Genomic DNA, 22196 nt, shown 5'->3' with positions numbered 1-22196 from the left:
TCTCTATGGTGTACAGCTGTGCGACGCTCTATGAGGGATCCGGGAACTCTATTGTCAACACAGGTGTCGGTTTACGCTGAGAGCGGTCACGTGATGTGGTCTGTGCATGTAACGGAAAAAAGGGTGGAGGGCACTGGAGGAATGTGGCTGCAACTTATCATATGTGTAATTTGTATGTTTAAATTGTTATAGGGTTATTCCATTCATGGGTGAGTTCTAAGTAACCCTTCTCAGCCATGGCAAGGGTTTGCCACAGTTTTAGAAACAACCGAGGGTTGTGTTCTGATTTAGGCCTCATGCATGCGACCGGTATGTTTCTTGCGATCTGCACAAAACGGATCCGCAAAAAATACAGATGACGTTCGTGTGCATTCCGTATTTTATGGAACGAAACAGCTGGCCCCTAATAGAGCAGTCCTATCCTCGTCTGTAATGCGGACAATAATAGGAGATGTTCTATTTTTTTGTGAAATGGAAATACGGAAACGGAATGCACACAGAGTCCATTTTTTTGCAGACCCATTGAATGGTTCTAAAAAGAAACGGAACGGATACGGAAAGAAAATACGTTTGTGTGCATGTGCCCTTATCTGGGGGGTTGCAAACCCAGAATCACAGAAAAATAAATAAATCCAGCAGTGTTGGAATATTCTAGGGTCAAGGGGCTGAGACTCCAGAATTGCAGAAAATCCACCATAGGAGATAAGTTTAGGTGGGAGTCATACCACTGGGACCTTCACAGATCACAAGATTGGGGGCCCCATACCCCTCAGAGCCTGCCAAAATGAACGAGGGAAGCAAAATATCAACAGAATACCCCTTTAAGTGACTAGGAGCTGCACAAACAGTAGTATGCTGCTTCCGGAACTCGCTTTTGAGCGTTATTCCAATCTTGGTGATGAAAGAGATGGGAATAAACGTATTTCTAGGGGGAATAACTAGGGGTGGGCGGTATAGGCGATATGCAATATAATGTTCCACGATATGGATTTTGTGCATATCGCCTATATCACCGGACTGCGATATGACCATGGAGCGGCATCCGATCTGTTACCATGGCAGCCAGGACGCTACTGAAGTCCTGGCTGCCATGGTATGTCAGTGAGCAGCATTCTACTCACGTGCGCAGTGGCAGCCGGGCGCTCCTTCTGTCTGTGCGGCGCATTGCTAATGCTTATAGCTCACGTGGCGCTGCTTCTTCTCATAGGTCTGTGCGCCCGGCAGCCACGGCGCACGTGAGCTATAAGCATTAGCAATGCGCCGCACAGACAGAAGAAGGAGCGGCCACGGCGCACGTGAGTATAATGCTGCTCACTGACATACCATGGCAGCCAGGACTTCAGTAGCGTCCTGGCTGCCATGGAAGCCGCAGCATTACACTGCTGGGACTCCGATTGGAACTGCTGCTGCCACCAATGATGTGGGGGGAAGGGGGCCCCTGCCACCATTGATCTATACTGGGGAGGAGGGGGGTGCACTGCCACCAATGATGGGGGGGGGGGAGGGGGACCCTGTGGCCACTGCCACCAATGATTAATACTGGGGTGGGTTTGAGTTACCAGAGGGGGCTGATAAGAGGGAGAGGCTGGGGGCTACATCAGAGGCTGGGGGGCGGATCAGAGGCTGGGGGGCACATGAGAGGCTGGCTGCCATGGTCAACTCCCTGCTGTTGTGTGCACAAAGCAGAGGGCAGCAGGGAGAGTGTAAAGTCCTATTCACCCTAATAGAGCTCTATTAGGGTGAATATCACAAGGGTTCTAACCCTTAAGGAGGCTAATAGTTATTATATAAAAAGTAAAAAAATAAAAAAAAAGTTTAAACCTCCCCCCAATATAGAAAACAATATATCGCGATATATATCGCACATGCTTAAAATTATATTGCAATATAGATTTTAGATCATATCGCCCACCCGTAGGAATAACCATACTTGACAACTTCCTGGAGTGTTCGGGAGTCTCCCAGAAAGAGAAGAGACCTGCAAGACTCCCGAATCTGCCGAGCATAGCATGGAGGGCTGCTTTCTCCCTCCATGTACTGTAACTGTATGTGGCACTGGGATTCTGCATCATTAGACACAGTCCTGGTGCCCAATGTTCCTTGACAGAAGGCATAATGGGGGTGGAGCCTGAAAAGGGGAGCAGCTATAAAATACATTTTGCTGTCAAAACCTCTTACTGTCTGGAGGCCAGGCATCAAAAGATGGCGAGTATGGGAATAAAAACCTATAAGGTAAGCAGATATGCTGTAGGGGTAAAACAAAATCACAGTTACAGGCTGATTCAACTAATCTATAAAGACCAATAAACTGAAAAAAAGAGTCGCTGCAGCCCAAAGTATAGAGAAAATATATTAATATATATTAAAAACTGTTATAGCAAGCTGCCAGTATATGTAAATTATGGGATATAAATAGACAAGTCAAGAATACTAAGTGGTAACATAGTACATAAGGGTATTAATATATGTTCAAAAGAGCCCCAAAAAAATATCAACAATACAAAATGCACAATAGTAAGCCTGCCAGAAACCAAACTAGAAGATACTGTGGAAACACTGAGTAACACCACTGAGAAATACTGGCATCAGCCTGTCAGAAAGTCCCCCTCTCCACACTAGATGGGATCACAGCCAGCTGAAGGGGTGCTGCCACAACCTGGCCTATATCAGGCTTTATAGTAGCTAGATATATGAGCCAGATCTTATTTTTAAGTGCTAGCTGCAATATATCTAGAGATATAACCTTTAGAAATGGGGTCCAGAGTGAGATCTGCAGGTCACCGCCTTGTTTTAGTTTCAAAAAGTCTTTATTGACAACAAATGCAAATGATATAGAATTACAATGCTTGGCAGGCTGTCAAATAAAGGCACCACACAGGAGGCCGTACTGACAGCATGGAGTACAACCAGGACAATGATACACAAAAAGCGCACCAAAGTAACTGCAGTAAATAGGTTTAACCACTTCAGGACCCTGCTATTTTCACCTTAAAGGGAACCTGTCACCCAAAAATCGCCTATTAAGCTGTTTACAGTACCTTATAGTGCTGTATACTCGGTTCTTGATGCACTTTTTGTTCGTTTTCCCGCATGTCTGCTCATTCAGAAATCGTAGTTATATTCAGCTGCTGCCCCGTGCTGCAAGTCAGGCTTGAAGTCACGGGGGCAGCGGCCTCGGCGTCTTACATGGCCCTCTCCCCGCCCCCTGCCTCTGTTACTGACAGCCGAACTCCGAATCCGGGACCGCGCTCAACGGCCGCATGCGCAGTAAAGGGCGGCAGGAGCGCGGTCCCGGCTGCCGCGCGTACTACGCGCCGTCTTACTTTCGCCGCACTGCGCATGCGCCCGACATCCTGTATCAAACGCGCCCGCGCCCAGATGCCGGGCGCGGGCGCGTTTGATACAGGATGTCGGGCGCATGCGCAGTGCGGCGAAAGTAAGACGGCGCGTAGTACGCGCGGCAGCCGGGACCGCGCTCCTGCCGCCCTTTACTGCGCATGCGGCCGTTGAGCGCGGTCCCGGATTCGGAGTTCGGCTGTCAGTAACAGAGGCAGGGGGCGGGGAGAGGGCCATGTAAGACGCCGAGGCCGCTGCCCCCGTGACTTCAAGCCTGACTTGCAGCACGGGGCAGCAGCTGAATATAACTACGATTTCTGAATGAGCAGACATGCGGGAAAACGAACAAAAAGTGCATCAAGAACCGAGTATACAGCACTATAAGGTACTGTAAACAGCTTAATAGGCGATTTTTGGGTGACAGGTTCCCTTTAAGGACCAGGCCATTTTTTGCAAATCTGACGTGTCACTTTAAGGGGGCAGGGGCCCATTTAAAAGGGGCAGCTGCTATTGAGGTCACTATTAAAGGGGCTGGCACTGTGGAGGTCACTGTTAAGGGGTCAGGGGCCACTATTAAAGGGGCAGCTGCTGTGGAGGTCACTGTTAAAGGGGAGGGCATTGTGGAGGTCACTGTTAAAGGGTCGTTCACTGTGGATGTTACTGTTAAGGGAGCAGGCCGCTGCGGAGGTCACTGTTAAAGGGGCGGGCACTGTGGAGGTCGCTGTTAAAGGGTCGTTCACTGTGGATGTTATTGTTAAGGGAGCAGGCCGCTGTGGAGGTCACTGTTAAAGGGGCGGGCACTGTGGAGGTCACTGTTAAGGGGGCAGGGGCAGCTGCTATGGAGGTCACTGTTGGGGCAGCAGGGTACTGTGAGGTCACTGTTAAGGGAGTGGGCAGGGCTGGCGTCATAACCCGGCATCCCCCGGGGCCCAATGCTCCTGGGGGGGCCCACTGAGCTGCTATGAGCACTTCCATCAATACAGATGGGAGCTCTCACTGCTGTCATTTCCCTTACGCAGTACCCCTTTGGTGGGACCCCCTGAGCTGCAGAGACTCAGAACACGCCCCCTCTACACAGGACACATGCTGCCGGAGGAGAGAGATCGGAGGGCTGGAGCTGTGAGTGAGTCTGCACTGTGACCGTCTCTTGTCTGTGGGACAGAAGGGGGGGGGGGGGACTCTTCGATCTGCTGCTGCTTCATTCTATTTAGTTGTGTTACTGTTTCATTAAGCAGTTTGCCTCCATGATACCTGCCCCCCCCCCCCCATATCCTGTCCTATCTCATCCTCATGGGGCCCCTGCTGTCTCCTTTCCTCCCTCATGTATCCAGAGCTCCTGTCCCACCCTCCTATCTCCTATTGCTGCCCTGCACAGACCTCCTGACACTACTTCTTGTATGAATCCCCCTCAGAGCCCCTTCCCCCTACTTGCTGTGTCCACCCCTTCTGTCCATCCAGGGCCCCTGTCTCACTCCTCTGCCTCTCATTATGGTGGCATCTGAACAGCATTCACCATAAGGACCTTCTAACGTCACAGGGTCATATGACTGTGCCCCCCACCCCGTACTGTGCCCACTTATACCCTGCATTGTGCCCTCTTACCACACCCTGTGCAGTGCCCATAGTCATTCCCTGTACTGTGCCCTCTTATACCCTTTTATCCGGTCACTGTATGGTGGTTTTATCATTGTATGGCGGTGTTATCCAATAACTGCATGGCCATAACTGTATCCCCTTCCCTGCCCACGCCATCCTTTTTTAGACCTGGCATGAGCGGGAAAAGATACAGATTGCGGTGCTAAGGACCTTTGTGCCACAATTTGTGTCAGAAATACGCCTAAGGCTACTTTCACACCTGCGTTTAGGTGCGTATCCGTCTGGTATCTGCACAGACGGATCCGCACCTATAATGCAAACGCTTACATCCGTTCAGAACGGATACGTTTGCATGATAATGCAAACGGATCCGTTAAGACTTTACATTGAAAGTCAATGGGGGACGGATCCGTTTGAAAATTGAGCCATATTGTGTCAACTTCAAACGGATCCGTCCCCATTGACTTGCATTGTAAGTCTGGACGGATCCGTTTGCCTCCGCACGGCCAGGCGGACACCCGAACGCTGCAAGCAGCGTTTGGGTGTCCGCCTGCGGAGCGGAGGACAAACGGTGCCAGACTGATGCATTCTGAGCGGATCCGCATCCACTCAGAATGCATTAGGGCTGGACGGATCCGTTCGGGACCGCTTGTGAGAGCCTTCAAACGGAACTCACAAGCGGAGCCCCGAACGCTAGTGTGAAAGTAGCCTAACATAGACGTATTTGTATATAATAAATGACCCCCTAATTGTATTATTATTCGGGGGTAGGGCTAATATCATTATATTATATAGATTCTACTGTATTATACTGTGCCCTGTATTTCCCAGTAGAAAATGATCCTTGGTAAGCACAGTCCTCACCACTGACCACCAGGACCAGGCAGCTCTCTGTCAGTACATGGCGGCCTCCCTCTCCGCCACGCTGCTCCGCTGTGTACTGGGCTTATTCTGACACTAGGGCTGGGTTCACATCCCATTTGTGCCATCCATTTAATGTATACCAAAAATATATGCGTTAACAGATGCCTCAGACTGATGCCGTACAGTGGCGTCCGGTCACCATACAATCCTCAGACTGATGCCGTACAGTGGCGTCCGGTCACCATACAATCCTCAGACTGATGCCGTACAGTGGCGTCCGGTCACCATACAATCCTCAGACTGATGCCGTACAGTGGCGTCCGGTCACCATACAATCCTCAGACTGATGCCGTACAGTGGTGTCCGGTCACCATACAATCCTCAGACTGATGCCGCACAGTGGCGTCAGTTCACCATACAATCCTCAGACTGATGCCGCACAGTGGCGTCCGTTTACCATACAATCCTCAGACTGATGCCGCACAGTGGCGTCCGTTCACCATACAATCCTCAGACTTATGCCGCACAGTGGCGTCCGTTCACCATACAGTTCCATGGTAGAAAAAACATACGTAAACCAATGCATTTTTTACTTGACTCTGCAGGATACAAAAACGTGGAGTGCTGCACATGTCTATACATCAAACCGATAGGAAAAACGTGATGTGAACACACATTGGTGGGGAGGGGGGCGTACTAAAATTTGCTGTGGGGCCCAGTCAGTTCTAGCTACATCACTGCACATCTCCTTCTCTCCTCCAGGCCTGGCTCACTGCTGCAGTGGGCCGCCGGAGAGAAGGCGCGCAGGGAGCTGCGGTTAGTGAATGACAGGACCATCAGCTCCCCTGCAATGATAGGTATGTGAGGGGGCCACTGGGGGGGTCATTCATCACACTGTGAGGGCCCCTTACACAGTATAATGACTCCCAGTGCCCCCCATTTAGTATAATGATCCCCATTGACACTCCATTTAGCATAATGACCCCCAGAGCCCCCTCCATACAGTATTCCCCCAGTGTGGGGGCTACTGGGGGTCATTATTCTGAATGGAGGGTCACTGTGGGGTCATTATACTGTGAGGGCCCTTTACATAGTATAATGACCCCCAGTGTCCCCCATTTAGTATAATGACCCCCAGAGCCCCCTCCATACAGTATTCCCCCAGTGTGGGGGCTACTGGGGGGTCATTATTCTGAATGGGGGCGACTGGGGGTTATTATTCTGAATGCAGGGCCACAGGTGGTCATAATACAGTGGGGGGGGGGGATTGGGGGTTCATTATACTGTGTGAAGGGCCACTAGTAGTCATTATACTGTGTGAAGGGCCACTAGTAGTCATTATGCTATATAGGGGCCACTGGGGGTCATTATACCGTGTAGGAGCCACAGGGGGACATGTCAATGTAAAAAAATGCCTCATGGGGGCCCACTGGGATTTATCGCCCAAGGGCCCACATGAACCTGGAGCCGGCCCTGGGAGCGTGGTACTGTGGACGTCACTGTTAATGGACCAGGCTACTGTGGCAGTCACTGTTAAAGGGACGGGTGCTGTGCAGGTCTCTGTTAAGGGGGCAGGGAACAGTGGAGATCACAGATAATAGGACAGTCCCCTATGGAGGTCAGTGTTAAGGGGCGGGGTGATGTATAGGTTACTGTTAAGGGGGCGGACCCCTGAGGAGGTGATTGTCAAGGCAGTGGGGTGCTGTGAAACTCACTGTTAAAGGGGTGGGCTGCTGTGAAGGTCAAGTTAAGGGGATGGGCTGCTGTGGAGATCCCATTTTAAGGAGTCAGGGCACTGTGGGGGGTCAGTGTTAAGCGGTGGGGGGCTGTGGAGTTAACTGTTAAGGTGGTGGTGTGCTGTAGAGGTCACTGTTATGGGGGATACTGTCGACAGAAACATTAAATGAAATAGATTAAATATACCTGTGCGAATCCGGGTCCTTCTGCTAGTCTAATATACAGTATAAAGCTGAGTGTATGTATGTATGTCCGCTAAAGGAATCCGCACAGTCGCATTTACAATCACGAAATTTGGCACACAGGTATATCAGGTGTTCGGGAAGATTTTAGGCCAGGTTTAAGCTCTCTAGCACGTACCGTTCCTGAGATATTCCCCCCAAAAAAATGCAAATATGGCACCATCACATGACCTGCATTAGCCAATAGACGCTCGCAGGTTTTTCACTCATATCCCAACTGCCATACACACAGTCACATGTCCCATATCAGCCAATAGAAGCTCGCAGGTCCTTCAGTTTCGATATACACACAGTTTTACACCAGGTTTTCATAACAACCCAGCCATTTTTCTTCACTGCTGTAGGTCACCTTTAAAAGGGCAGGGCGCTGTGGGGGACACTGTTAAGGGAGTGAAGTGCTGTAGAGTTCACAGATAAGGGGACGGTCTGCTATGGAGCTCAGTGTTAAGGGGCAGATTGCTGTAGAGGCCACTGTTAAGGGGGCGGGGTGTTGTGGAAATCAATGTTAAGCAGATGGTACTGTTGAGTAGGGGTGGGCGATATAGACGATATGCAATATAAACAATATAAATTTGGCCAACGATAGAGATTTCGTTTATATCGCCATATTAAGGTAGAACATGGCATGCGCCGCTCTCTCGGCACGCACCATGTTCTCCTGAGCCGACACAGTGGAGAAGGAGGGAGCCCCTCCCCACTGTGTGCGGCTGCCGCTGACCACCAATGAGAACAGACTAGGAGGCGCGAGATTTCACTAGAGCACAGGGCTGGCAGACGGATGCGAACGCTGCCTGGCCGTGTCAATCAGGACTTGGAGGGAGGCGACAAAGGTGGGAGAACGGAGCCTCTAGGAGCAGGAACAACGCCTCCCTGCTCCTAGAGGCTAATTAGCATATTATAAAAGTTAGATTTCTGGCGTAACGGGGGCATAGATAAAAAGAATAGGCTAATTAGGTTTAGCTGACATTAGCACATCGCTAATGTCAGCTAGCTTAATAGGGTTAAATCTGGTGACAGAAACCATTTAAAGGGGAGGGTGCTGTAGATGTTACTGTTAAGGGGCAGGCCACTATGGAGGTCACTGTTAAAGTAGTGGGCACTGTGGAGGTCAGTGTTAAGGGAGCAGGGAACGGTGGAGGCAGCTATTAAAGGGGCAGCTGCTGTGGAGGTCACTGTTAAGAGAGCGGGGTACTGTGGCAGTCACTGTTAAAGGGGCAGTCGGTGTGGAGGTCTCTGTTAAGGGGGCTGGGAATGGTGGATGTCACAGTTAGGCCTTTTGCACACGACCATATGGCTTTTTCTGTATTTTGCGGTCCGCAAAAAAACGGATCCGCAAAAAATACAGATGACGTCCATGTGCATTCCGTTTTTTGCAGAACGGAACAGCTGGCCCCTGATAGAACAGTACTAACCTTGTCCGTTATGCGGACAATAATAGGACATGTTCTATCTTTGAACGGAGCGGAAATGCGGAAACGGAATGCATACGGAATACATTCAGTTTTTTTGCGGACCCATTCAAATGAATAGTTTCTTATATGGAACACAAAAAACGGAACGTAAACGGGAGTAAACTGTGGAGGTCACTGTCACGGGAGTGGGGTGCTGTGGAACTGTCACGACCATGGTCATGGTCGTGACTCCTGTAACCGCATGCAGTTGCCTGCGATCTAGGTCTGGTTGTCAATCACAGGTGAGGGCGGTAGTATTTTGCCTCACCTGTGGTTGCCGCTGGCAACATTGTTCATGTGGCAGCATAGCAGCCTGAGCTGTTGCGAGGCAGCTTGCTATGTTGTGCATGTGGTTGCACCTGGCAACCTGTCTATTTAGGTGTGCCTTGTTTCTGTTTCTGTGCACAAGGTTTATTTATGGGTGCACGTCCTGTTTAAGTGGCTTTCTTCCATTCCCTGGTGTTGGAAGGGTTAACTTCCTTCCTAGTGTGTGTGCACTGGGTGTGTCTGTGTGGGTGTGGCTACATGAACTATTTAACGTCAGTTGAGACCTGATGTTTGAGGGGTACTCCAGCCTTGTAGTAAGCTGGAGGCACCCTCCTGGTCTCTAATACCATCTGCCAGTGAGGGCCACCCTTGTGGTCATAAAATGTTATATGTGATGTTCAGTTGATGTTCTTTTCTCTTTCATATTTTATGCACCTATGGATCTGGGTTCCTGTGTGTTTGTGTGTGTGCTGTGTCCATTTATGTTATGGGTGTGGACACTAGCTTGTATTGCACGGGATCCAGTCAGTGTGTCTGTGGCAGGTAGGTGTGGATGTACTTTTCATCCTCCTTCCATATCCATAGGCTGTTCATGTTCCTATCCTCTTGCAGCTTGGCCACTTTAGACTCCTGTTTCTCCGCGTCCAGGAGGAATGGGCTGTCTACCCAGCTCCTAGCTCAGGGATCTGCGGAGGGTGAGTAGGGATCCGAGGTTCCTGAGCATGAGCCCTCCTACCTTCAAGGTCGGCTCATGTAGCTAGGAGTCAGGGTCAGATTAAGGATGCGTTAGGAGGTGACCTGCTCCCTAATGCTGTGGTCCTGGCCAAGTAGCGACCTACCAACTTCTGGCATCGCACGGCTGAGGATTTTCCCCATCCTCAGCCGTGACAGGAACTCACTGTTAAAGGGGGCAGGCTGCTGTGAAGGTCAAAGTTAAGAGGGTGGGCTGCTGTGGAGGTCCTATTTTAAGGAGGCGGGGCACTGTGGGGGGGTTGTGAAGGTCACTGTTAAGTGGATGGGGTACTGTTGATGTGACTGCTATGGGGGATACTGTTGATATATTTTTTTTTTTTTTTGCATTTTTTTTTTTAAACCAAATTTTATTCATTTAGTTTGACCAACATCAGTTGCATATACAGCATACATTCTTCCAATGTTTACAATATCATTTTGCATAAGCATTTTGACGAGTGATATAAAGAAATATCAATCGGAGGATGTCTCATCACAAGGACAATCTAAAGTTAAAGTAACCAACATACTAGTCATAACATATTCAAAATCCCACCCCTCCCACCTCCCCTAGCCTCTCGAAGGTCAGATTATTATCCATCTCTAACGTTCTTCTGATTCCCTAAGATTCCCGGCCACCAACACTAAACTGAGGTCCCTAAAGGCCTTACTGTTCTAGCTTACCCAAAGAACCCTTCATCTGTTCCAGTAAGTACCAGGATGTTTGTTTTTAAGCAATTTAATTTCCGTGGGATATAATTAATGATAAATCCCCTCCATCTGGTCATTAATTTTTGCATTGACTTCTCAGTACCTTGCTCTGCTAGAAAGAACTCTCTGTGCAAGCACCATTTTACTTGTATGATGATCTCCCCAATTGAGGGGGTCTCCTGTGGTAACCATTTCTTTAGTATACATCTTTTTGCTGCTAGGATGCACACATGTGTGATCTGTGTTATTTTCGAGTTTTCGGAATCATAGTGGAATAGAATTAACCCCGTAGTCAATGTAATCGTGATGCGCATTACGTTTTTTAACCATTCCTTGAAAGTCCCCCAAAACTCCATTACTTTAGGACAATTCCACAATCCGTGGAATAAGTTGGAATTCTCCAGCTTGCATTTTGGACAATGTGTCATCCTATTTGCCTGAACAGTAGTTTGTGTTTTATAGAACCCATATATGGCTCTGTGCACTATCTTAAATTGTGTTTCTCGCCAAACTTCATTAGGGGTCACTTTCCTCAGACATAACCACCCCTTCAAGATGTCGTCATGTACCCCTTGTTCATCCAGTTCCTTACCCCATGCCCTGAATGGCTGAAGAGGTGAACTCTTCTGCCTAGCTCCATGTAATCTACCCTGTATGTCTGATAGGGACAATGGGGAAGTCATTGTGCCTCTAAGGAGGTCAAATCTCTGTTGATATCTTTTAACGTCACACACAAACATTACATGAATTCTGTTCAGTTGTGTTCCCATACCTGACAGAAAACCGCTGCAAGCAACGTTTTATGTGCGGCGTAAGAAGTGGCGCAAGACGGATCCGTCATGACACACAATGTAAGTCAATGGTGCTGGATTAGTTTTCTTGGACACAAAAGAAAAAAGATCCGTCCCCCATTGACTTACAATGGTTTTAGTGCCGGATCCTTCATGGCTATAGTTTAGAGATAATACAACCGGATCCGTTCAGAGTGAATGCAGCCGGTTGTATTATCATGACCAGTTTACCAATGTATGTATTGGAGCACTTGGCCGGCTATGTGTTTAGGACCAGATTAGTTTGGATTTTCAGCCTATGAATGTAAGCATTATATTTTTCTTTGCTGTCACAGTACAGTATTGGTCATCCATGACATCCTGAACCAACTGATGGTACTGTGTCCAGGTGCAAGCAATGCCATCAGACAGAGCGTGCACATTAGTGAGGCCTGCTCCATTCATTTAAGTGACACAGGCACGAAGGGCTTAAAATGAATTAATTTCAGTAATAGTTATGTGTTTGCTGTCTAGGAGTATTTTTTTCTGCTGTGAATTTACAGCAGAAACGCATTTCACTGATGTGTGGACATGCCCTAAAGACATTGAGGGTCATTTATTATCCAGAAATACTCTTATATAAGGCGTATTTCTGGCTCAGATTGCAGTGCAATGGTTAGTTGCACCACAATCTGCGACTTTTCCATGCTCACGCCAGGTCTAAGAAAGTGGGCGTTGCGGGAAAGGGGACAGGCCGTGTGTCCTGTCTCATTCATCATTTTCTACACCCGTTTTAGGTGTTGAAAATGAAGCTGGCTTACATTTAGACTGGCGCTGGATGCGCCGAAGTTATGGAGAGGTCGGTGCCTCTTCATAACTTCAGGGGATCCACCGCCAGATATAGGGGTTATTAAGACTGGCGTCTAAAACGGCGGTCTTAATAATTTATCCCCCATTGACTACTTTTAACATCTTAGGACCTTCAAAGGCAGAGAATCTCTTTGTAGCCACCTGTGCTCTGGTCAACTGATGGACTTGCAAAATGAGGCTGTTAAAGAAGTTTTCTATGAACAGATAGATGGCCTATCCTGAGAGTGCCGCTGTCCCTTTATTCTGCCAATTAGTGGGGGTCTGACCGACTAAAGAATTGAAGGGGCTGTCCCACCTCAACATTTAGGCTGGGTTCACACCTGAGCGTATTCGATATGCGCTTTTTGCAGGCGTTTTTATCGGGCGTTTTTGTATTTTGGGAACGTGCGTAGTACGCGCTTTTTGTGATTGACCACAGAGGCATCCAATGAAAAACTGCCATGTCTACACTTGAGGTGTCCAATGAAAGAGACTTCCTGCGGAGCTATTTCCTTTGTGTTTTCAGTGATAGAGTACAGTGTGGAACAGTCTGTAATAACCATGGATCTCCGCAAAAGACGGCAAACAGCAGCAATAGTATCAGCAGTGCTTATTATGCGTTTGAGGAGAGGGAGACTGAACAGGCGACGGTTCTGGGTCCATCCAGTGATTGCAAACCGACACCAAAGGAGGACAGTTCTGGGCGATGTACGAAAGCCTTCGTGCACATGAGGAGAATTTTTTTTCCTACACACGGATGTCCATAAACAGGTTAGTACATATACAAAGCTTATTGTAGTGGTGTCCATAATGGTAACATGCTACATTAGTTTTTTTTGTCAGTATAGTTAACCCTCACAATTTCTTTTTACAACAGCTTTGATGAGCTCCTGGGATTGATGTCCATCCATTTGCAACGGCAGGAGACATTCATGAGGGACAGCATAGCACCATTGGAAAGACTGCTCATAACGTTGCGGTAAGTAGACAAATCACTGCACAAATAATCCTGTGCTGCTGCAGGTTGTGACCTGTGCGTGTTTGTGTAGGGGGTATGGCATGTGTGACCGTCCGAAATATGTGTAGCACAACCATACCTAGTTTAACCACATTCAAATAAACTACCAACCCCCCAAAATATAACCAAAAATACACCAACGCTTGAGAGTAAAATATTAAAAACTTTATAATAAAAGTGCAAACTTTGCAAAGAAACAAGTGCAATATTTCTATAAAAACAAAGACAAGGTGCACGGCATTTTGCCTCCTCAACGTGGTTAAACACCCTGGAGGCCAAAATGAAAAAGGTGCCTAGAGTGACAGATCTAACTCAGTTTTGGTATTGTGAGAACGAAAAGTCCGGCACGTCCTCCTGCATCTCCTCCCTCATTCCACGTGAGCGGGCACCAATCTGCGTTTGTGTGGTGGTGGTGCTGTGCCCCAGGTTGGTGGAGGGATAACCATAGGACTAATGTGTTCGTGGCTGCCATGTGTCGAGATGGTGTTGCATGGGTGTTTGCGGGTATGTTTGGGGTGTGTGTATGTGCATGTAGAGGCGCAGTAGTCTGTGTGGTACCATCAGGTGGAATGAAGGAGTCAATGCAGCGCGTGATTGCGTCCCGTACTTCAGTCTGTCGACTACTGGGCACCCTTTTCATTTTGTCCTCCAAGCTGAGGAGGAAAAGGGCCTTGCACGAAAGCCTGGGAGCCAGATGGGCCATGGCATCCAGGCAATCAATCAGCCGGTCCTCCTCTCGTTTCGGCCTCTTTCTCCGTGATCTGGGAATTGCCCTACCACTGGTCGGTTCCTGGGCAGCAGGGCCGGACTGGGGATAAAAACCAGCCCTGGAAAAAGTTGCATACCAGCCCCACAGTGTTGCGTCATTATTTACTTGTTTATAAAAGGGGAAAGCATTCATTTTAAAACACGTGTGTAAACACGAATATGAACTTTGCCCCACAATAGCTCTTTTGTAGAACCCCATTGTTCATATTACCGTTTTACTGGCTAGGGCAGCGCTAAATCCCGGCCATCAGTGACGGTGACTCACTGGGCTTCCTGGCAGCCCCATGGAGAGCCCTGGTACGTCACCAGATCTTCAAAAAATGCCTTTGCCCTGCGCGATTTAGCACAGGGCAAAGGAGAGCATCGGAGCATGAACTGCTCCGATGCGCAAGACAGGGGGGCTGCCTGGGTGAAAATGGAGGTATGTCCGGGTTCAGCTCTGAACCCGAACAACCCCTTTAATTTATACTCAGATATAGTCCTCCTGTAAGTACCTGGCCTTCCCCCTCTGTCCTCCTCTTCCTCACCCCCCCCCTTCCCCTTCTGTCCCCCTTGAATGTATGTCAGCAGCAGCACCAGGAGAAGGACTGGAGCTGCAGGCTGCACAGGGACAAGTGAGTGACTGGCAACCCCTTCCTGTTGTCACAGAGTTGCTGGATTCTCCTGGAAAAGTTGTTGAAGTGCAGCTGCCTGGAGGTGGTGGGCTCCAAGCTTCTCACAGCCACTCTGACCATCATGCATGGAGTTTCAGCTGCCTGGAAGTGACCTCCAGGCTTCTATGTATGAAGGCACAGTAGACTGCTGGGAGCTGCCTGTGTGGAGGCTGAGCAGCCTGCTGGATGCAGAGGGCTGTGTGATCACTGTCCCAGCAAGGGACTCTCCAGGAGTGGCATCAGCTGGGCAGATCAGCTTCTAGGATCTGGGCTCCATGGGCACTGTGTAGCCCTCACATGCTTCTTTATGCATCACAGCAAGGAGATTGGGGCAGTTGACAGCAGGGCTCTGGCTGGAGGTAGCACTTTGTGAAAGGTTGTCACACAGGTTGTCAGGGGCTGGGAGTGGAGAACATCTTGGTGTGTAACCTGGTGTCACTGTGCTGTACAAAGGATCTGCTGGGCATGGTGCCTCCACAGAGGGCAGGGAATCAGATTGACTGAGGAGGGCTTGTACTTTGGAGAAGAATATGTGGCTTCATGTGACAGAGCAGAGGAATCGCACAGAAGAGTGTGTGGATGAGGATACGTTGTGTCTCCAGGAGCTCTGCCCCTGACATCTCCAAGTGACAGACACTGCTGGACCCCCCTGGCACCCTGCACACAGAGCCTTCCTGTATGGCTGGTGCCAACTTGTGATCGGATCTGACAGTCTAAAGCCAGGAAGCGCTGCCACCCTGTCCCCTGGTCTGCTCTGTGCATGCACCCGGAGCCCTCTGTGCCCACGCCGGTGATGCCATGTCCTGCAACCATAGTGGAGGTGATGTGGGAGGCTCTAGGCTCTGGATAAAAAGCAGCTCTGGAGTTAAAGGCAGGGGCAGGGACCGTTACTACGGCATGAAAGATGTGGAGTCGGGTCGGGGCAACAGGGTGCTGTTGAACTCCAGTAGAGGGGACGGGCTGCTTCTCCTGGGCACCAGTGACACTGGCAGGGGCAGCAGTGTGGGACCGGGAGGGGGCTTGCAGGAGAGCCGCCGAGGGAAGCAGGGAGCTTGCATGAGCTTATTGGGGAAGCCGCTGTCGTACAACAGCAGCCAGAGCTGCCGGAGGAACGTGAAGTACCGGAGGCTGCATAACTACCTGTGCAACGTGCTGGAGAGACCCCGGGGCTGGGCATTTGTCTACCACGTCTTTGTGAGTACCGGACACCGTGCTGCTGTGTATAATGCATTGCCACATGTGGGCATGGCCCTGGCATCCAATACATATCAGGGAAAGCTATACTGTGCATTTATAATGTGTGCAGGGTACCTGGGGGGTCCAGCAGTGTCTGTCACTTGGAGATGTCAGGGGCAGAGCTCCCGGAGACACGACGTATCCTCATCCACACACTCTTCTGTGCGATTCCTCTGCTCTGTCACATGAAGCCACATATTCTTCTCCAAAGTACAAGCCCTCCTCAGTCAATCTGATTCCCTGCCCTCTGTGGTGGCAGCATGCCCAGCAGATGCTTTGTACAGCACAGTGACACACCAAGATGTTCTCCACTCCCAGCCCCTGACAACCTGTGTGACAACCTTTCACAAAGTGCTACCTCCAGCCAGAGCCCTGCTGTCAACTGCCCCAATCTCCTTGCTGTGATGCATAAAGAAGCATGTGAGGGCTACACAGTGCCCATGGAGCCCAGATCCTAGAAGCTGATTTGCCCAGCCGATGCCACTCCTGGAGATTCCTGTAAACTGGAGACTGTATGTAAACTAATAGTATACACTACATAACCCTGACAGCCTGCACAGTCACATGTGGGCACAGCCTGGCCCCTTCTTACCCCCAGTATTTGCGGCTCCTCAAGTCCTCTCAGGGCATCGGTCATGACGGCGGAATACACAGGGGTCGGGCTCTGCTTCCAGTCTGCGGCCTGGGCCCGGCATATTGAATCTGGAGGTGAGGCGGCGGGAGCCTGAGGCCACTTGCAGGAAGAGAGGGGCGGCCACACACAGGATAGCCAGCCAGGCCCAGGAGGATCACGGGCTGCCGCTCACAGCGACACCAGGTGGTCGGAGGGAGCAGTGCCGCTCCCATGGAGGCCGGCCGGCCGCCGGCCTGCTCAGCTCCACCTACCGGCCACCACTACATCAGAGCTTTCGGATTCGGCCCGCCGGCCACCGAAAAAGTGCAGGCACATCTTAAAGCGGCCCCAGGGCCGGCAGCCTACCGGGAAATTTCCCGGTATCTCGGTAGGCCAGTCCGGCCCTGCTGGGCAGGTGGGGCAGTAGGTGTGTGGGTTGATGATGGTGTGGTGGGATTTGGTGGCGGTGTACCTGCGGCCCAGTAGAGACGCAGGCGTCACTTTCCCTGGTGGCCTACTCATCTTCCTCATCCTGCCTCTCTGTAGCCTTCCAGCTACTGTCAGTGCTGTAAAAAGTAAAGTATATAGAAGTATGTGCAATATATGATAATGAATGTACTGTCACACATAACCCTCACAAACATTCGTATTGAATTTACCTACCTACGCATCTCTGTGCAGGGCACTAGAAAAGCCAATTGCTCAGAATGAACGTAGTTTGTGGCCATTGCAGCAGCTCCGCTTCTGTACTCCCGCTCCTTGCGTCGGTGCCGCATGAAGGCATCCTTGAGGCTCTTCCATTTTGATTTCAAGATATTGACTGTTGAAAAAAGAGAAACATCAACTAATGTAATTTATCTTTCCTTTTCCATATCTTAGGTATTTAGCAACTGGACAGTCAATGGTCAGTCTGCACTATGCCTTCATGATTGGTAAATCGACAGCAAGCGACATCATTCGGGAAACATGCAGTGCCATATGGGATGTCCTTCATGCTGTTGTGATGTCTAAACCAAACAAGGATAAGTGGCAGAAAATTGCCCACACATTTTTACCAAACATGCAATTTTCCTAATTGTGTGGGAGCGCTAGATGGAAAGTATATCCACGTGATAAAACCCAAGAGGAGTGGCAGTAGATTTTTTTATTATAAGAAATACTTTTCCGTTGTCCTTTTTGCCGTATCTGATGCCAACTACTGCTTCAGATACATAGATGTTGGATCGTATGGAAGCAGCTTGGACTCTGCGGTATTCACTCATTCAAAATTTGGACAAATGTTGAATACCAATGCTCTGGACCTTCCGGGGAACATCAAGCTGCCTGGCACCGCTGATCCGGCTATGCCTTTCGTATTTGTAGGAGACGAGGCATTTGCTCTGGGTGAGCATCTTATGAGGCCCTACTCAAGCCGAGCACTGTGCCTTGAGAAAAGGGTCTTTAATTATTGACTAACCAGAACTCGCAGGGTGGTGGAGTGTGCATTTGGCATAGTGTCAAACAAATGGCGCTTTCTGCACTCTCCAATCAAACTGAAATTGGAGAACACCATCTCTGCGGTTAAGGCAATTTGTTGCCTTCACAATTTTGTATGACAAAGGGATGGATTCAATTTTGCGGATTCATTGGTGCATTGCATGGAGTACAAATTGAACCTGCGTCCGTGGTACCACACATGGAGCCACCATTAGGGACAAGTTTGCGGCCTATTTCATATCACCGGAGGGGAAGATGCCATGGCAATTGCAAGCTATACAAGCTTGATTATTATAATAAAGACTTTGCCTTCTCTTTGTTCTGTGGTGCATTGTGTACTTGTATTTTGTATTAATAAAGTTGATTTGGATTAGACTGTTGTGAACACCTTTTTTTTTTTTTTTTTGTATATTGACAATTTGCATCTTGCAATTATTGCCACACCCACTCTCAAATTGCGTTGTTTTTGATGGTATTTTTTGTGATTTCTGAGTAGAACTCAGACTGCTGATGTCACCACCAGCCACCCCACACAATGGAGGCTGGTGGTGACATCAGCAGTCTGAGTTCTACTCAGAAATCACATAATACCCTCAAAAACAACGCATGCAGTAACTGTGCATATACTATATATACTAATGATCACACGTGGAGGAATATAATAATGATCCATTTATTACAATACACATAACAATGTCTGTACCTTTTGCCTCTTTCACTTGCTTTGTCATACTATTCCATTCTGGCCATATATTCTTTCCAATGGCTTCCCAGGCCTGCTGCCTGATTCGCCTATTCTTATACGCAGGATCCTGCATGTCGTACAGGAATCGCCTCTCATGTACCAGCCGAATCAGGGTCTCACTGTCTATGGCACAATCCTCCATGATGTCGGCTGTGAGAAATGTAGCTGGTTACCTAGGAGTGGTCTGTTGTCAAGTGAGAAACGCACGTATGTACGCGCGTTTTTAAATGAGGAAACAAGCAAGTGCCCATTTAGGCGTGCTCCCGCTGAAGTCTATGGGCGGGAACGCGTGACAATACGCCCCAAAGAAGCTCCTGTACTTCTTGGGGCGTATGGCGTTTTACAGCGCGTTCGTACGCACTGTAAAATGCTCAGGTGAGAACCATGCCCATTAGGGAATCATTGGTTTTTGCCTGTTGGATGTTTTACAGCGCGTAGGAACACGCTGTAAAACGCTCAGGTGTGAACCCAGCCTTATTGCACATTGCTACGATACACCACAAAGTAAGTTAGGGTTTACAATCTAGAAAGGTAGGGTGTGGAAGACAGTAGATGATGGCAACAGCTGCACATACAGCGGTATAGTACGAGCAGGGTAATGTAGGCTTTAGACTTAGTCTATAAAGATGGGTTTTCAGGTTTCTTTTAAAAGTTTCCGCCGTAGGTGAGAGTCTGATGTGTTGTGGCAGGCGATTGTGGGAAGAGCACATAGGAGAGTAGAGAAGGAGGTCTTGAGACATTCTGTGTGCGAAGATACTGGGAGATCAGGTCACGGATGTATGGAGGGGACAGTTTGTGGACAGCCTTTTATGTCATAGTTAATGTTTTGTACTGGATTCTCTGGGAAATGAGGAGCCAGTGAAGGGATTGGCAGAGAAGAGAGGCAGAGGTTTAACGGGGAAGAGGGAGATTAGACTGGCAGAGGTCACGCTACATTTTTCACGGAAGAGTAAAAATACTCCTCAGGATGGCAATACAATTGAATCTAATGCACTGAAAGAGCTAAAGGACCTGTGATGACATCACAGTCCATGTGATCAGTTCTAAATGCAGTAGCTGAAAAGGACCTGCGATGATGTCACCCTCATGTGACCAGTGCAGGATCGTGGCTCAGAAGTGAGGAGGAGAAGTCCTGGGAAGAAGCTGGGGTGATGTCTGCTACATGAGAGGTCAGTGTGAGAGGCAGAGAAATGCTGGGAGTTGTAGTTATTTAACTGGGACTGTATTTTAGGGAAGAAGGGAGGGAAGTTATTTACATGGGACTGTATGTTGGAGTGATGTTATTTACATGGGACTAAATGTTGAGGGAGTGAGATTATTTACATGGGAATGCATGTTGAAGGTGGCTGGGGCAGGGTGATGTTATTTACATGGGACCATATGTTAAAGGCGACTGTGGGAGGGAGTGATGTTATTTATATTGGACTAAATGTTGAGGGGTAATGTTATTTACATAGGACTGCATGTTGAGGTGGCTGGGGAGCGGGTGATGTTATTTACATGGGACTGTATGTTGAAGGTGTCTGGGAGAGGGAGTGATGTTATTTACATGGGACTGAATATTGAGGGGTGATGTTAATTACATGGGACTGTATGTTGAAGGCGGCTGGGGAGGGGGTGATGTTCTTTACATGGGACTGAATATTGAGGGGTGATGTTAATTACATGGGACTGTATGTTGAAGGCGGCTGGGGAGGGGGTGATGTTCTTTACATGGGACTGTATGTTGAAGGTGGCTGGGGAGGGGGTGATGTTATTTATGTGGGACTGTGACTGTATATTGGAGAGGCCAGGAGAGATGGTGTGATGGTATTTACATGGGACTGTATTTTGGAAGGGGCTGTAGATAGAGAGGGATGTTATTTACATAAGAATGTATATTGAGGGATATTATTTTAATGGCACTGTATATTGGAGAGGGCTGGGGAGATGGTGTGATGGTATTTACATGGGACTCTATGGCGGAGAGAAGGAAATGTTATTTACATGGGAGTGTATGGTGGAGAGGCTGAGGAATTATAATTTCTGAGGACATTAAATTGAGGAATATAACTGCAGGGGGCACTGCAGGAGACATTATAAATACTGGGGCACTTCAGAGCGAGCATTATAACAGTAGGGAGGCAATATAAATACTGGGGGCACTGTAGGGGCATTTTAAATCTAGGGGACACTATAGGTGTTCTTATCACTACTGGGCGATCTATAGGAAGGACTTATAGATCCACCTTAATTCTAGTAAGAGCAGTGGGGGGGCCTTATTAATACTGAGGGATCTGTAGAGAGCTTTTCTTTTACCACTGGTGGAACAATAGGGTTCTTTACTTCTACTGGGGGCTCTGGGAGGGCATTATTAATACTGGAGGGCTCTACTACTAATGGAGGCACTCTTGAGGAGCATTATCACTGTAGGGGCACTGTAGAGGGCAGTATTACTCTTGAGGGCATTCAAGAAGGGGATTACTATTGGTGGCGACTTTGAGGAGCAATATCACAATGGGGGGAGTTCATTTTTCTTCAGGATAGTATTTGGGGGGATTGGGGAGCACAGCGAGCAGCAGGATAACACTGTTGGGACTCGAGGATGGGGGATGATGATAGAAAAGTGAGGAAGCTAAGATGTCTGTGTGTCACACTCTGCTGAGACGAGGAGCGGCTGCTGTATAGCAAGTACAGGAAAATGTCTTCAGTGCTATTTTTATTTTTTTGGGAGGGGCATCGGTCGACTTAGAGAATTGGGCCATATACATTGGGGCCTGGGCTCCGGATCTTTTGAGACCCTAGCAACACCCCTGGATATGGGGCAAGAGCAAAAAAAGGAGGCTGTCAAAGGAAGGCTTTTTAAGGATGAGTGTGATTGTTGCTTGTTTAAAGGGAGTCTATCACCTCCATATGGCCATATACAGTGCTTACATGGCTCTGTAGCACACCTATACAGGATTGTAGCGGTACCTTTGTTCTTTTCTTTAGACTTGCACCAGCAGGGAAAACTAAGTTTAATTCATATGTAAATGAGCACTCGCAAGTGCCCAGGGGCAGCGTTCAGTGTGTAGGTGCCCAGGCTGCTCTGCCTTCTTTTCACTTTACTCCTCCCCAGCCTCTTCCTTTTTCCTTTCTGCCCTCCAAGTCCGG

At 48.7% G+C, this 22196-nt stretch overlaps 1 protein-coding gene across 1 annotated transcript; it reads left to right on the top strand.

Moving 5' to 3' along the window:
• The first annotated feature begins 15729 nt into the window (after window positions 1-15729).
• On the top strand, window positions 15730-18639 carry LOC122933226 (potassium voltage-gated channel subfamily KQT member 5-like). Its single transcript, XM_044288081.1, has 2 exons — window positions 15730-16188; window positions 17723-18639. The coding sequence occupies exons 1-2, from the start codon at window positions 15793-15795 to the stop codon at window positions 17777-17779; spliced, it is 453 nt and encodes a 150-aa protein (XP_044144016.1). The 5' UTR covers window positions 15730-15792; the 3' UTR covers window positions 17780-18639.
• Window positions 18640-22196: the final 3557 nt, after the last annotated feature.

Source organism: Bufo gargarizans, chromosome 3 (genome assembly GCF_014858855.1).
Source record: "Bufo gargarizans isolate SCDJY-AF-19 chromosome 3, ASM1485885v1, whole genome shotgun sequence".
In the NCBI taxonomy this organism is placed as follows: domain Eukaryota; kingdom Metazoa; phylum Chordata; class Amphibia; order Anura; family Bufonidae; genus Bufo; species Bufo gargarizans.
This window is presented reverse-complemented; position numbering and strand designations above follow the sequence as displayed.